The 15667-nt window shown below is 39.0% G+C and overlaps 1 protein-coding gene across 3 annotated transcripts in view; it reads right to left on the bottom strand.

The window, feature by feature from the left end:
* Nucleotides 1–15667, bottom strand: part of LARS2 (leucyl-tRNA synthetase 2, mitochondrial) — an 89537-nt gene that overhangs the window by 13118 nt on the left and 60752 nt on the right. For all 3 annotated transcript variants that reach the window (XM_054818540.1, XM_054818541.1, XM_054818542.1), the window contains exons 15-19: nucleotides 9839–9942; nucleotides 8481–8663; nucleotides 4851–5020; nucleotides 3749–3826; nucleotides 1479–1590 (exon numbers count right to left, since the gene is read on the bottom strand). In XM_054818540.1, the coding sequence (XP_054674515.1) occupies nucleotides 1479–1590; nucleotides 3749–3826; nucleotides 4851–5020; nucleotides 8481–8663; nucleotides 9839–9942 (647 nt within the window). The remainder of the gene's footprint in view (nucleotides 1–1478; nucleotides 1591–3748; nucleotides 3827–4850; nucleotides 5021–8480; nucleotides 8664–9838; nucleotides 9943–15667) is intronic.

Here is a 15667-nt window from a genome sequence, read left to right as displayed (position 1 = left end):
CAGAAAATGTTTATCATTCTCATTCTCCCATGATTTTAGTAGTAAGAAAAGACTTGCTTCTCTAACATTGAAAACATTACAGGATTAAGTTTTACATTTGACACGTTACATTAATTAAGGCATCCTAGCATTGTCATTTTATCAAACATACTTCATATTTCTGTATTCCCTAACATTTATTTGAATTTCAAGTTGACAAGGCACTGTATAAGTGTAAGTGGGCCTCTTCTACCTCCATCTCAACCAACGCGGAAAACAAAGTCGTGGCAATTACTTCCATTTAAGTATAATTTTAACTAGATGGTACTTCATATTATAAGAAAATATTGACCAGAAATAGCTTTCTCCAGATGAATCATGTCTGATGCCACTCTTTATTCTAAACAATTAAGCTTTTATTAACATATCTTAAAAACATTGGAAATGAAAACACAGAAAAAGCCCCACTCTCCCTAATACATCTTGCTGTTTCCAGAGTCTCTACCCCTGTGTTATTGCTTTGACAAGAGCTGCCTTTCTTTGAATTTTCTTCTTTAACATTATTACAGGGCCACGCACAGCTCTGAAACAGAAGCTATTAAACAGCTCTGAAATAGAAGCTATTAAACAGCTCTGTTCTGTAAACACTTGAATGCACAAAGTTGTAGGATGACTGTTGAAAATAAAATTGTTCAAATGGCATCCAAAAGCTAACATTAGGTCCAAAACCACATAGCAATTTGTGGCCAGTCTTAATGTAGAATATATTCCTATCTTCCCACATAGGTCTTGGGATTTCTCCCAATAAACCTTAAAAGCAACTGCTGAGCCCTGGCATGCGCATCCCTTATTTCACAGGCTTTAACTGTAGCAGCACCATGCAACTTAGCCCACTTAGGATTTAGACCTCAAGGTTTACAACTGTGTAAGATCTTAAAAAAGATTTCCTGTCTACCATTCCCACTCTCTGAGAGGTTAATTTGCAGCATAACGTCCTTCAGTCTGTGGAGAATTTTACAAGAGTAGGATTTTTATTGAACACTCCTTTAGCCTTTTAGTGCACAGCCCTCTGACATGGTCCTCTTTGTCTGAATTCCTGAAAGAAAGTATTTGTAGTCCAAAGGTTTTGAAACAGTTGTTTGAAAAAGGGCTGCTTCTATCCTCATGTTTAGCTCTTAGCACTGCCGTCCATATACAGGAATGACTAGCAGCTGACATATGAATTCCTTATGCAAGTCCTGTCTTGTATTTTTCTTCCTTCACCCTTTCTCTGCCTAGTCTCAAGAAATCCACCTTCGTATGCAAGGGGAAAGAACTAAAAGCAGAAAGAGAGCTCTGGGAACACCACAAATTTGAAATTTGTTTACGAATCATGACAGAAGGTGACAAGATAGATGCAGATTTCAGGGACATGTGACACGTGCTATCTTAAAGACATTTTTGCAAACTTTTTGCCTTTTTTCCCTGTACATCAATAAAAAGTTTATTTCTAGAAATACCTTTCCACATCTCTGATGCAATGTGCGGAGCCATAGGTGCAACCATGATGCAGAGTGTAGACAAAGCATCTTCAAATTCTGTGCTGTGGAGAACAAGACGCTGAGAAGCTTGCTAAACGAAAAGACAGAAGGAAAAGAAAATAAATTGTTAATATAAATATTCTGGGGTGAGGTGGGAAAGTAGTTTAATTATGAAGAAAATGCAGTAATAAAACCTAAAAATCCATGTCTATGCTCAGGACAGCAAAAGTTCATAATAAGTTAGAAACTTATGAAAAGTTCTTGAGAATTAAAATCGCAACTCTTGGTCACAGAGTGCTCTCTAACACTTGGAAGCTAATCCCAAAGAAGCTGATGCAGACTCTTGGGAATCTGCTCTGCCATGGGAATCCGGACACAGACACGTGTGGACAACTGCGGCCCTCAAAAACATTTTGTGTGCTGCAGTTCTAGAAGTGCAATCTTAGATAAAATCAGTGCTATCTGAGAAGAGGTGAAGTACTTGTATAAAAGAGCCTAACTCTGATGAACGCAGCATGGCTTTTGTTGGGACAAGGCTCAGTTGTACAGGATCCTAGAGTGGCATAAGTAAAGCCGAATTTAGTGATGAAGTGAGGTTGTAGAGCTGAAGGAAGGTTTGGGAATGAAAAAGCGCAGTACAGCTTTTTACAGTTTGATGTTCAGATTCCTTTAGTAAAGTATTCAGCTTCTCTAGTACAGAAAATATTTAATTTCTTGCAAAAGGTGCTAGACTGAAAATTTGAACCTTCATTCCTCTATTTATTCTCTCTTAATAGAAAAGATATAGCACTGAAAGTAGCTGCATAATTTTTTTTCTTTCTTTGCCTGTTCTGACTCAGAAAGATTACATCCCCTGGTATGTTCAGATTCTGTGTTTATTTTGTAATTCGCCCCTCTAATGAAACAGCACAGAAAAATGTCAATACACGTCAGCTTATGAGAATTATTTGGTGGGTGTGATGAACACCCATTCCTGTCTACTAGAAAATTCTCCAAACCCAGGGATTTGTTCGACACATAGCACAAATGTTGTCAGATGGCATTTTCTTAGCACTGATGCTAATGAGGTCAGTGCAAACGAGATTTGAGTAAGTTTTGGTAACTACTACCTATTTTCTATATTTAATCTTCACCCACCTCCCCACTTCCTCATTTCAAATGGGACTGAAAGAGGAAGTGTCAGCATGCTATACAGAAACCTGTTCTTCAAAGATACTACACTGACTTCTTTGGTCAAGAAATACGTCACTGTTCAAACATCTGGCTGTCAGTAGGAGACTGATTTTTATTTATATTTTTTTGAACATTCACTCATCACCATCCACCAGCCCCAAATGCATATGAATCACTGAGCTGGAGATAAAGAACTGTGTGTCACCTTCCCAACACCACTCAGTATTCCAGACTTAAATTATCTCAGTACAGCACTTGTGCACACCCTGTTTAACTTTTTGTGAAGTTCCTTGGCTTTGCCAATAATCTCCTTCGAATCCATAAGGTATAAAATGGTATTTCAACAAAGTAGTTGAAAAATCCAAATTTTTATTTGATTTCTTGTCTCGATCAGGTTACCATTATATGCCTGAAGGATTGTTCAACCAGATCTAAGAGCAGTAACAAAAATAACGATAATAGTTTATTGTATTTGATATATTGTCACTGGCTGATAAACAACACAATCTAAATAAAAAGTGCTAAAGACTTAAGTTATTTTTACTTTTTTTTTTAAATGGAGAATTTGCAAACTCTATTACTAGCAGACATTTCAGTGGTGAAAGCTGTCTCTGAGGAATGTAAGATTATGTGTGATTTTCCTTGCAAAGTATAACCCTTTTCTTTAAATCAGAATGTTTGGTAATTCCATAATGTAGCTATACCTAGCTACCTATGCAACTTGGTTAAAAAAAATCAAAAGAGAACAAAGAGCAGAGCTAAACAAAATGTATCCCATTTGTAATTACAGGATGCAGACGTAAACATCAGAACCTAGTGGCTCTAATACCATCAAGCTCTTCCTGCAAAACCGTGTATTTCAGGGTGACAGCGATACTAGAACGTGCTGCTTTTGAACTGCATAATTCAACGAGGCTCTCAGCTTAGTAGCAATGTTTATGACAGTAAATGACTTATGGAAAGCTGGACCTATAGCTCAGGCTATACCTATATACACACAAAGCTCCTGCTTTGTATAAAGACTTACAGGAATAGGGTCTGAGAGAAAAATACCTTCATTAATAACGTGTACTTACATGGAGTATGTTAGTGAGGCTCATCAATCGGGAAATAGCTGCATTGAACAAATGATCCTTTGTGAAGTACTCTGTTACCTTGTATTAGAAGAAAAGGTCCATCACTAATTAGTTAAAATTCTCAAACATAGAATATCGAGTTTTTAAATGAAAAAGAATTATTGATAATCGATTTCAATTTGTGAAATATGCCCATCTTACCTGAAAATCACTTGGGCATACAAACACATCATATATGCAATCACATGTGTGTATGGGAAAATAATAATTATAAAATTCACTTGACTAGCTTATCCTCTGTTTCAGGATTTTAAAAGCTTCAATCAATGCCAGCGAGAACTGTATATTAGTAATCACTCTCTTTTCTTTAATAAAATATCTTCCCTTTGCCCCTACAAGAGGCCTTCATACTTGGAAATGCAATTATGTTGGTGAAAACTTGTCTGTAGATTACAAGATTACTATTCTAAAGTCTGTTAAAAGACCTGGAAGGTCCCTCACCACAGGGTTTAAATCAGGAAAAGTTTTTATCTGTAGAAAAGTATTTTAAGTGAATTTTGCACATATTTGTCTCCTTCTGAGTCTTGGATAATTGAATTCACACTAATCACAGCACGACACAACACATAAGAGATCAACAATCATTTCAGTAATTTTTTTTTTTAGGATATGCTAATATATTTTCACCAACAACTTTTTTTCATTCTATATGAAACAGCAGGCATGATAATGAGGTGTGAAGCAAACAGACCAAAAGCTTTTGTTAGGGATAACCTGCATAAATCACCTATAGCTTTGCTACTGGAAACGGAGTTACTTAAAACCCAGATTGATAACATTTTACTGCCATAACATTTCATCCTTTAAATGAGGCACACAGTAGAGAAATTTTGCCAATCCAGATCTCACTACTTTGCAAAAAGGTTCTGTCCCATAGAATTTGTAGGTAAATAAAATTACTTATACAGAGAATAATTCACTTAAAAACTATGAGCTACTCATCTGGGGAAAAAGCTTTTGGCTCTGTAAGTCAAGCATATGGTTTTAGCGTAAGCAGCAACTCATTTAGTCATTTACAAACTATGTAAGTGTTTCTTTTAACCTCAGAAATCACCAGATTCTTCTGCTCCCAGATCTTTCTGGCTTCAGCCTTCTCTTTCTTATTCAGAAGCTCAGGATTGGGCATGGTTCCTGAAGTCCTTGCTTCAATAAGTTTGGTTACAAGCATCCAGAGGCGCGTCTGCCATCTCTGAACGCCTGGCATAGCGTCAGCTGAGATTAATGAAAAATTGCAGAAACAAATTTCAGTTACAATGAATGAATCCAAAATTTTGAAGAAAACCAGAAAACAAACTGAACTCTGGAATTAAATATTTTTTTAAAAACACCTGTATTTTAAAGGAAAAATGTCAATGCACTTAAAAATGCCTTTACAAATAATGCTGACTTGCCTTAATGGAAAGAAATCAATAAGATAAAACAGAAGTATTCTTCTGCAATGACTTTAAAACATATATACGGCAAGAATATTTGCTAAGTCTGTAAAATAATCCAATGTTATGTCCATGGCTGCTCTCAGAATGTGTTTCTGTGACCTAGGGACTGCGCTACAGAGAGGCTCCAAGCTGCTCCTGCTCACAGCCAGGTCCTCCCTATGGTGCGGTGCAGAGCCATGAGTGAAGGTATGGCTTGAGGTGCAGCACTGATATGGCTTTAGCAATTTCTTCCAGACGTGTCGTGTTTCTACTAGACTGCACAGCACTACATCACTCTGCACTGCACAGTATCAACATATCCTAAAATGTCCTGGCAAGAGCTTCCAATTCTGCTCCGGCAACTGCACTTGAAAAGACTGCCAGGGCTACTACTAAACTGGGAGAAGTTAAAGAGATGTGAGTGACTGTAATACAGGTGAATTATCTGTCTGATTACACTAGATGAAAGACTTCCTGCACATCTGGGAACAGTAAAATACAACCTGAATGACTATGTCTGCACAATCCTCAGAAACTCTCATAAGTGGGACTGGGAGTATGATGCTCTCACCAAACTTTCCATCTCCTGTTCATACCGGAAGCATGTGGACCATCTAGACATGGTGCGCCTGGCAGTATCCAGACTGTAGTAATGGTGTAATAAGCTGCTGTGTAAGTTTGACCACATTTGGTCCTGCATAGTCTGGAAGATTGCTTGCCCACACCAGGGGAGAGGGGAGAGAATGACAGGAGGCCCTGCCTTCATGTCCACCACAGAAAAGACAAGGACTCTAGCCCTCAAATGGCTATCAAAGCACATCCAGTGAAGAGAAGGATCATCGCAACTAAGAACCAGTATTTAATATTCTCTAAATAAGACAATTTTCTGTATTGGGTTTGCATGGCCGGGTTTTGGTAGCGAGGGGAGGCATGTACAGGGGTGGCTTCTGTAAGAAGATGCCAGAAGCTTCCCCTATGCGTGACAGAGCCAATGCCAGCTGGCTGCAAGACGGGCCCGCTGCTGACCAAGGCTGAGCCCATCAGTGATGGTGGTAGTACCTCTGGGGTAACAGAGTTAAGAGGGGAGGGAAAAAACCCACCAGGAGCAATTTGCAGCCAGAGAGAGGAGTGAGAATACGTGAGAGGAACAACTCTGCAGACACCAAGGTCAGTGAAGAAGGAGGGGCAGGAGGTGCTCCAGGCACCGGAGCAGAGATCCCCCTGCAGCCCGTGGAGAAGACCATGGTGAGGCAGACTGTCCCCCTGCAGCCCATGGAGGTTGATGGTGAAGCAGATATCCACCTGCAGCCCATGGAGGACCCCACACCACAGCAGGTGGAGGCACCTGAAGGAGGCTGTGACCCTGTGGGAAGCCCACGCTGGAGCAGGCTCCTGGCAGGACCTGTGGCCCTGTGGAGAGAGGAGCCCAGGCTGGAGCAGGTTTGCTGGCAGGACTTGTGACCCCGTGGGGGACCCACGCTGGAGCAGTTCATGAAGAACTGCAGCCCATGGGAAGGACTCATGCTGGAGAAGTTCATGGAGGACTGTCTCCCATGAGAGGGACCCCACGCTGGAACAGGAAGAAACAGAGACAACGTGTGATCAACTGACCACAACCCTTATTCCCTGTCCCCTTGCGCCACTGCGGGGGAGTAAGTAGAGAAATCTGGAGTGAAATTCAGCCTGGGAAAACGGGGGCGGGGGGGAGGTGTTTTAAGATTTGGTTTTATTTCTCATAATCCTACTCTGATTTTGATTGGTAGTAAATTAAATTAATTTCCCTGAGTTGAGTCTGTTTTTCCTGTGACGGTAATTGGTGAGTGATCTCTCCCTGTCCTTATCTCCACCCACGAGCCTTCCATCGTATTTTTCTTCCCCTGTCCAGTTGAATTGGGGGCAGTGACAGAGCAGCTTTGTGGGCACCTGGCGTCCAGACAAGGTCAAATCCACCACCACTTGCTTGATTTCTTCAATTTAAACATTCACTATTTTGTTGTCATTAAGAAATTCAGACCAAACTTAACGATCAAGACAGGCTTTTCACCTACGTTCCATCTTTTTCCTCTGGAAGTATCTTTAGGCTGCTAACATCGCCTTTTGTTCACATTTTCCAACACACTTTTAACACTACATGACTCCAAAATCTTTCTTTGTATTTCTCAAGTGGTAAACAGCTTGGTACGAATGACTAAATGCATTTTTGCTAGCATTATGCCTGCATGTACTTAGCTTTCTTAAAAGAACGTTTAACCACCAAGCTCTAGTATAATTTGCGACTAAGATTTTGTACCCATGATTCCCACACTAATTTAATTATTCCATTTTTAAGATGGAAAAATACAGCAAAAAGACTGTGCATCACTAAATTAGCTGTTTCAGAGAGAATTATGTACCTGTGTACTGTTAGGGATGCAGGAGTTAAAGCTCGATTCCTAGTGGTTGTTTTTTTTAACAGACCTTTTAATATGCCTAGCTCTACTGTTGTGATTAGGTGCTGACAGAAAGCCAACTGAAAAGTGTCATAAACCCCACTCCTCCAATACATACAATAGTGCCATAATAGATAAATGAACACATATGAATGTAAAGGTGACAGACACCGACTGAAATAATGCTTAGTGCAGGCTGAACTAAGTAGCAAGAAGATAACACAAGAAAGAATGTAGTAGTATACCTTTTTAAACCAGGCATGGGGTGTTTTATTAAAGCCTTATGCAACAAGAGGGCTAGATTTAAATGTATGCATAAGACCACATTAAAACATATGAACCACCGTAGATAAAAGAAATTAAGATCTGTCAGTATGACAAATTGCACGATGGCAGTAAATAAGTGCGTAGGAGGGTAAATCTTAACTTATTCAAGAAACAAGCTCATAAAAATGTCATGTGTGTACAAATACTAGTTACTAGGAACTCTGATTATCTTCTAATGAGATTCTTCTGAGAAGTATTTCATAGTCCAGCTTACAAAAGCCATCGCATACATGGTGTAAATAAACAGAAATAGTAAAATATTTCAGTTTTATCTGTTATCCGATATGATTAAAAAAGCAGCTTACAATGAAAAAAAAATCGTAAAATAATCATTTTCAGTTAATCAATTGTAGCTAATAAAAAATAAGAGAATGAGGTCCAAGTTCACAGAAGAAAATACCATTTAAGAAGTGCTTTCCATACATGCTTTTAGGTTGTAGAGCTAACACACTAGAAAAAAACCCCCACAACAAAACAAACAACAGAAACTATTCAACTTACTTTTAGCATCCCACAAAATATCTTGTTCCGGAGGAGCAGCAAACAGAATGTAAAGACGTAGGGTGTCAATGCCATACTCTTTCACTAATTCTTCAGGGTCTATTCCATTGTGCTTAGATTTGCTCATTTTTTCCCAAGCAACTTGGAGCTTCTCACCAGTTTGTAGGTGAACTGGTTCAGTTCCTAAATATTAAGACATAGGCAAAATATTAAAACAAATTTTGCTCATTTGTAACAGCAATTAATTTTGTTCCCTAAGCATAAGAAGAAACAACTATTTCTAATGGGGTTTTTGGTTTCCAAACAGCTTAAAGAGGAAGAACACTCTCTTCCCTCCCATATCTTTCCTACTTTAATGTTTTAACACAAGTAATATCCCAATATTTCCATTACATCATGACAGAAAATCTCCTTGTACTGTTTGGAAGCTGTACCTGGCACTCATCCTATGTGCTACACTGATAGCCCCTGAGATTTAAACGCTGTTATAACGATGACATTTAAAACCTCCTAGACAGGTGTACTGATTTGGTACAATTCTGACCTGCACTTAGCTTTTACAAACAGCAGATGTATAGATTTCAATTGCATAAGTTATCCTGACAAGAATGTGCCTTTTGTTTGCATGAATTTAGAGATGGAAAGGGGCATTTACACTGATAAAGGTACAACCGAGCAAAACCACCTGCTACAGAAAAGCTCTAGCTTTTCTGGAAGAAAATAGGCTAGCAGGCAACGATAAACATAAGGGGGTTGGTTTGTTTGGTTTTTTAACTGACTTATGGGGTTTGTATGCAGGAGAAAAACAGTGAAAAGAAGGTTGTGTGAGAGGAGTGCTTAAGGGAGGTAAACATGACCAAACCACTCCTGTTCTTACAGGTGCCCAAGCCAGGACCTGCTGCTTCAGCTTATGCAGTGAAGGCACTGGACAGAACTTGAGAAACAGCACGCTTCCCTATACATGTTTTACATTCCTAATATCTACTGAATACACCAACATCCGTGTAAGCTTTGCCATGATGTTTTTGTAGGTTGTCTGTTTGCTGGGGCTACCAGCAAGCTGCTGAGCAGTGTCTTAGCAATACTGACTTCTGATCTTTTGGACTACACTGGAGCTAAAATAATACCATAGCACTGTTTCTATGTTTGGATGCAATTAAAAGCTGCTGGATTAGTAGGGTCTCTGCACACTTAGCAGTGCATATGAATCCAAAACTCACAGAAGTTGCTCTCCAGTTTAAATATTACAAGGATTCATTTTCTCTTCCAAATTCTCCCAGCACTGAGGCTTGTACACCAAAGTAGTCCTTGACTTTCTGGATGTACCTATGCTGATTTTCCCATGCAGTCTCTCTTACCAGTGAGATCAACCTCCTCCCTCTTCAAACACTGGCCTGTTGTTGTTAGCCTGAATGTCTGATTCTTGATAAGACCTTGAACCAAGAGCTTATGGAAAGGCTCCCTAAGGATGGAAAGAAAAAGAAACTTGTCTGTTGAAAAGAGCTGTTAAAAGCATACTTTATGATAAGCCTCAGGTGTTAAGCCAATCAGGCACAATTATTTAATGAAAGAAGAATTTCAAGTTGACTACAAAAATGGTCGTCACCTTAGAAAGAGTACTTTGTGCATTTATTCAGGGTGGCTGGCTGGCAAGTATAAGTATTTATTTGTATTCTGCACACATTCTAGCATCCTGATTTAGTACTGAGTTATTCTAACGTCACTTTTCAAATTAGCATATGGATAGTACACAAAAGTTTCTTTACCAACAGTGCAATTTCACTAACTTTACGCTAAATTCCCATGTGTAAAAGCATTCAAGTACCTGGCCTCACTGTCTTACAAATATTTAGTTCTAGCTTCTCTCTGAGGAGCACAGTATTTTGAACAAATCAAAATCTTGCTGCATGTTTCCTTCTATAAACGGAGAAGATAGTTTCTCTAACATAAGCTCTTGCATTCCTTGTCCCTTTGCAGAACTAGCCATGAAGACCTAGCTGTAAGAAAAAAGTACACTAGAAAAATGGTAATTTTTTTTCCAATGCTGGAAAGTTCATATGTCAGTGGATCAATTTTTTAGCATCTTGAACATGAAAACTTTACTTTTCTAGCAAAATTTACACCAGGAAGAGTAAACTCTCATCAAATGTCTGTATGACAGAGTTAAAAAGAGCCTTAAAAGCACCAAAGCTAAGGGCAGTAGTGCACTCAGCAAGAAATAAACTCTAAGTAAAGACTGCTCTGGTTGACAGATACATTATTGTGGCCACCTCCTTTAACAATCTTGTATTTCTGATTCATCGAGTCAGACGCCTGTCGCTGTTTTCACTGAAAAAACTGACAACAAAATTAATCTCTAGAGGTGTTGGTCTCCCCAACTCAATGGGCCAGGATTGGCAGTTCTAACAGCAACCCCAAGAACAGCAGGGGCCAGGGAGGAGGTATGGAGCCAGACCCAGAAGGCATACACAGTCTGAGGAGTCTTCTCATGCATCCTCCAACACAAAGACATTGGTGACCATCATTTTAGAGGACGTGCTAAACAGCGCTGGTTACTACTGACTTGCACCTCCTAATGCTCACATGTGTGCTCAACATTAAGCAATCTGAATCCTCCACACTTCCACCTAACAAAGCCCCACATTTTTACCAAAACAACTTCGTTGGGTTTTTTGATCATCTATAAAAAGGATGCGTTACTTCTATTTACATATTTTCAGAAAGCTAGAATAAATCCATCTAAAGAAGAAATAGTAAAACCAGACTTCCACATTTTACTTCACGTGGACAAAGTCATAATCCAAAACACTACTCACTTTTAAGGAGTTAATTAAGTACTTTACATGATTAGGAAATATAAATCATATGACAATTTATTTTGTTATTTAAAACACAGTAATTTATTTAATAATATACAATATTATTAAATTATATAAAATTATGCATGTTTTAACTGTATTAAAACAGATCTCTTCCACATACTAGTCTTTAAATCCTTTTGATGACTCTGAAGTAAGGAGATATTTGAAAGAAAAGTCTTAAACTGGGAGAGAGAAAGTGACAGGCTTCATACTTTATCTTCGACATATTAATGTTTGAACATGAGTTTCCCTCCTGGCATCCTTTGTATACTTCTAAGTACTGGCACGTAGTGGTGTACTGTTCAGACACCAAGCAGCACTAGTCCCTACCATGCCACCTGGTTTTATCAACAATGTTAATTAAAAGTAGCAATTCAAGCATCTCTACAAATATTTTCTAGACAATATTTCACAGGTTGCCTGAAAAATCCTGGTGTTTAGAAATAAATTAAAGGAACTTAAGGAGATGAGAACTGAGGTCAAATTTAGACAGTACAATCAAGAAAAAGTATTTTAAAAATAGGAGGCAAAAATTATCTAAAATCTCAAATAATTATCTCAAATTATCCAAGTGAATTAGAAGATGAAAATTGGGAACAAAACCCAAATTGTGGAAAAATGCTTCAAGAGATAACTGTTCAGGATAAGTTTCTTCTACAAACTAAAAACATCACACCAATGAAAAATAAAACGAATTTTTCCCCCTATCATTCAGTACTTCAGTCTGTTTAAGATCTCAAACAGTTACTAAAACAGCTACACTTGCTGCTATCTAAAATAAAGGTAATGAGGTAGCCGGAACATCCCAATCAGATAGGGTCCTCCACTGGAAGTGATTTTTCAAGGAACACTTATTTTTAATGACAAAGAGCGAGTTCAGATCATATGCCAAAGTTGAATGCAGGAATGAGCATTTCCTATTTTTGTTTATGCTGACAGAGGTTACAAAAATGCAATAGAAAATACATTACCAAGTATGGGGAAAAAAAACCCCCATGTCTTTCTAGTGGGAGACCGCAGGAGAATGCAAACATGCCCAAAATGAGAAAACCAGAGCCTGTCTAATAAACACAGGGCTCAAACAAATTAAGCCCTGTACTGAATTTCTCCCATGTGCAGTGATTTTGCCAGTGGTGTGGTGGCTCCATCTCATGGTCACATGGAAAGTCACACTTTTATTTACATTAATAAATCCACACACCTGAAACCTTCCCCTTTGAAGTAAGCAATGTGTTTCTTGGCTGTGGAAGGGGACTGCCAAGATGCTGCAGCACATCAGGTGTGATGCGGTTCTGATCTAAACACTGCATTTATGTCATGCATTTATGGCCTAGCGTCATAAACACCTCGTGAGCCATACCACTGGGAACAACTGAAACTCAGTTATGTTCAGACAGACAGACATTTCTGGCACAGTAAACAGAGGTGGCTTGAATTTTTCTGGATGCTTGATCGTATTTCAAGTTGTAAGGTTGCTGGAACAGGATACACCTTCACCTGTCCATAAGTGTGTTTGCACCCACGCTGGAGCATGGGCACTGTGGCTTTAGTTGTGTGCAGCTTTTGATTGTGTTGTACGTCAGATGGGACCCCATCTGTGAAGTCTGCCTGACACCTCCAAGAAGGATCAGCTGTGCTAGCCATGAAGTGTGTAATGCATCTTTTTCCCTTCAGTAATGTTCAGACACAGGTTAATTTCTATGATAGACCAATCTATATAGGAGCACACAATGGATGGAGATGCAAGCGTGACTGACAGATCAGGAACTCCTGCTCAGGGCCATGTCCTCAGGCTCCTTGCTTTGCTCTGTGCAAGGTGACTAGAGAGACTTTCAATCCAATTACAAATGACCTGGAAGGACTCTGTGGAACCTTCAACAGTGATAAACGGTGGACTCAGAAGAACGGATAACTCTAGCAAGGATGCTCACTGCATGTATTTGCATCCCAGCACTTCTAGAAAGGCTGAGAGAGCCCAACGCTGTGCCCTAGAGTCAAGACAAGACCTTGGTCGGTCACTGTCAGCTGAATTCAGGTGCTTGTGAAACTTACAGTTAGAACTATCTATAACAATCTGGCAATCTGTAGAAGGCCAGAAGCGATTAGGGGATGTGGGAGCTGATCATTTTAGGCAGAAAATAGATCAAACAATATTGAACATTCAGATTTTACACAGTCGATACCTGAGTGCTTTTACTTAAAATCAACACTAGTGATAAAGTCCCTAATGAACGCAGAGAAGCTCTAACATCCTTCCTTTACAGAATAAGCTATTTCTGTCACACACGTATCTTATTTTATTCTGTAATGCAGCTATATAAAAATAGTGCCTTCTTACTCAACAGATTTGCTTCTCTATCACAGTCAAATCTGCTGACTTAATGGCAACAATAAACTTTTTTATTGCTTTGTAATCCTTCAGAGAGACTGTGCTAAATTCCATTTACAATTATTCACCAGACAGAACTGATTACTAAAGTCTAGGGAAGAGCCAAATTCTGTGTAACTTGCACTCGCAATAATACAGTTGAGCGGGTGTGACTGCGTTGGTGGATTAAGCTGGAAGGGCTGAGGAGGTTGCTGGCCCCAGCTGCCTACCTGGCCCATCTCCCAGCGGTGGTCACAGCTGGGAGGGCTAACTGGCTTCTGAATTAATTCCAGAACCGATGCACTTTACAGACGAGATTGCTAGAACAAAATGACATCAATTTGAGCTTAATCTGTTGTCACATGTACCAATACCCAGAGGGTGCTATTTATTCTGCATTGTCATTACTGAGGAAATGAGCAGCACTTCCCACCGTCTCCAGTTCAATGCATTAAAAAAATAAAAGATCATGCCCCATCTTCAGGGGGTATTTAAACTATATTGACACCTTTACAATTTCAGATGCCTATAAACATTGCATTTTCCATGAAAGCATGTGTGACGGCTGTAAATGGCCTATAATGTTTCTATTGTAATAATGTACATCACATTTGAAGATTGCTTTGAAAATCTAAACTATGAAATTTTAAACTTTTGTTTTCAACCTCATTATTATATAAATAGCCATTAGTACAGAATTAAAGACTATCTGAAAATATTTCAGTGGATTTGAAAGTCAGAGGATAGGAGCCAAACAATGAACATTCCCATGAAGAAAACCTATAAAAATGAAAAATTACTACAGATTAATAGGGGAATCATAAAAAATTTGTCAGGATACTAGATAACACTTTAAATGGTGGCAGCTCTCATTAACTGAGATGTGGCAGAATTTTACTAATTTAATCCGTAAACAATAACTGAGCTAATAGAGAAAGACTGAAAATGCACAAGAGGGCAGTGTTTTTTAACCTTAAAATGCTTTTCCTCGGAGCTGTGGGCTTCAGCACCATGACTTTAAGTTTCCTAACAATCAGCTTGTTGTTTCTAATCACCCTTTACAGATCTCTTAGGCCAGCCCTTGAGCAGTCCTAAGAGAAGACTGATCAAAAGTGGCTTCTGACCAATGCTAAAACATATTTAAGACAAATGGTAATATTTGTAAAGGACTTGAAATTTCCATATCAAAACAAAATCCTAATTTGACTTCATGGCTTAAAAGAACGTAATGCTTTAAGTGCGTAGAGCTAAAGTAAGCAAACACTTCTGCATTTGATTATGAATTTGTTACAGTCATCTTGTACAGTCTGAACACATGTATATGCAGTACAAAAAGCAGATCCTAGGGGCAATGCTGTAACATATCTTCACATGTGCAACAGCTCTTGAGATTGTATATGGCCTCCAAGGAATTCTCCACAGTCTTGCAAACTACTTCTACAGAAAGCAATTTTGATTTTCTCTGCTATTGTCACTAGACACAGTCAGTGCTTCTTTAGCATTTTTTTCACTGAAGTTAAAAGGTTTTTTTCTGCAATTTACTATATTTAGACCACTCTAGGCACAGTGCTTTGGTGCTACTGCTCTGTCACAGTGGATAATGAACAAAACGCATTCCAAATTCATACACGTACAGAATCATGGACTCTTAAAATAACGTAGGTTGGAAGGGACCTTTGGAGGTCATTCGGTCCAACCCCTTTTTCACAGCAGACCTAACTTCAGGTTGCTCAGGGCCTTGTCCGGCTGAGTTTTGAAAATACCCAATGACGGAGATCCCAAAACCTCTCTGGTCAAACTGTTCCATCATCTTCACTGTGAAAACTATTCTCCTTCTGTCCAGCTGGACCTTGCTGCAATCTGTGACTCCTATTCTTCCTTTCTCTGTACATCTCTGAGAACAGTCTGGTTCTGTCTTCTCTATAATCCTCCTTTAGGTAGCAGTAGACTGCAATTAC

This window comes from Grus americana, chromosome 2, assembly GCF_028858705.1.
Source record: "Grus americana isolate bGruAme1 chromosome 2, bGruAme1.mat, whole genome shotgun sequence".
Lineage (NCBI taxonomy): Eukaryota > Metazoa > Chordata > Aves > Gruiformes > Gruidae > Grus > Grus americana.
The sequence above is the reverse complement of the archived record's forward strand: the minus strand, read 5'-3'. Positions and strand labels throughout refer to the sequence as shown.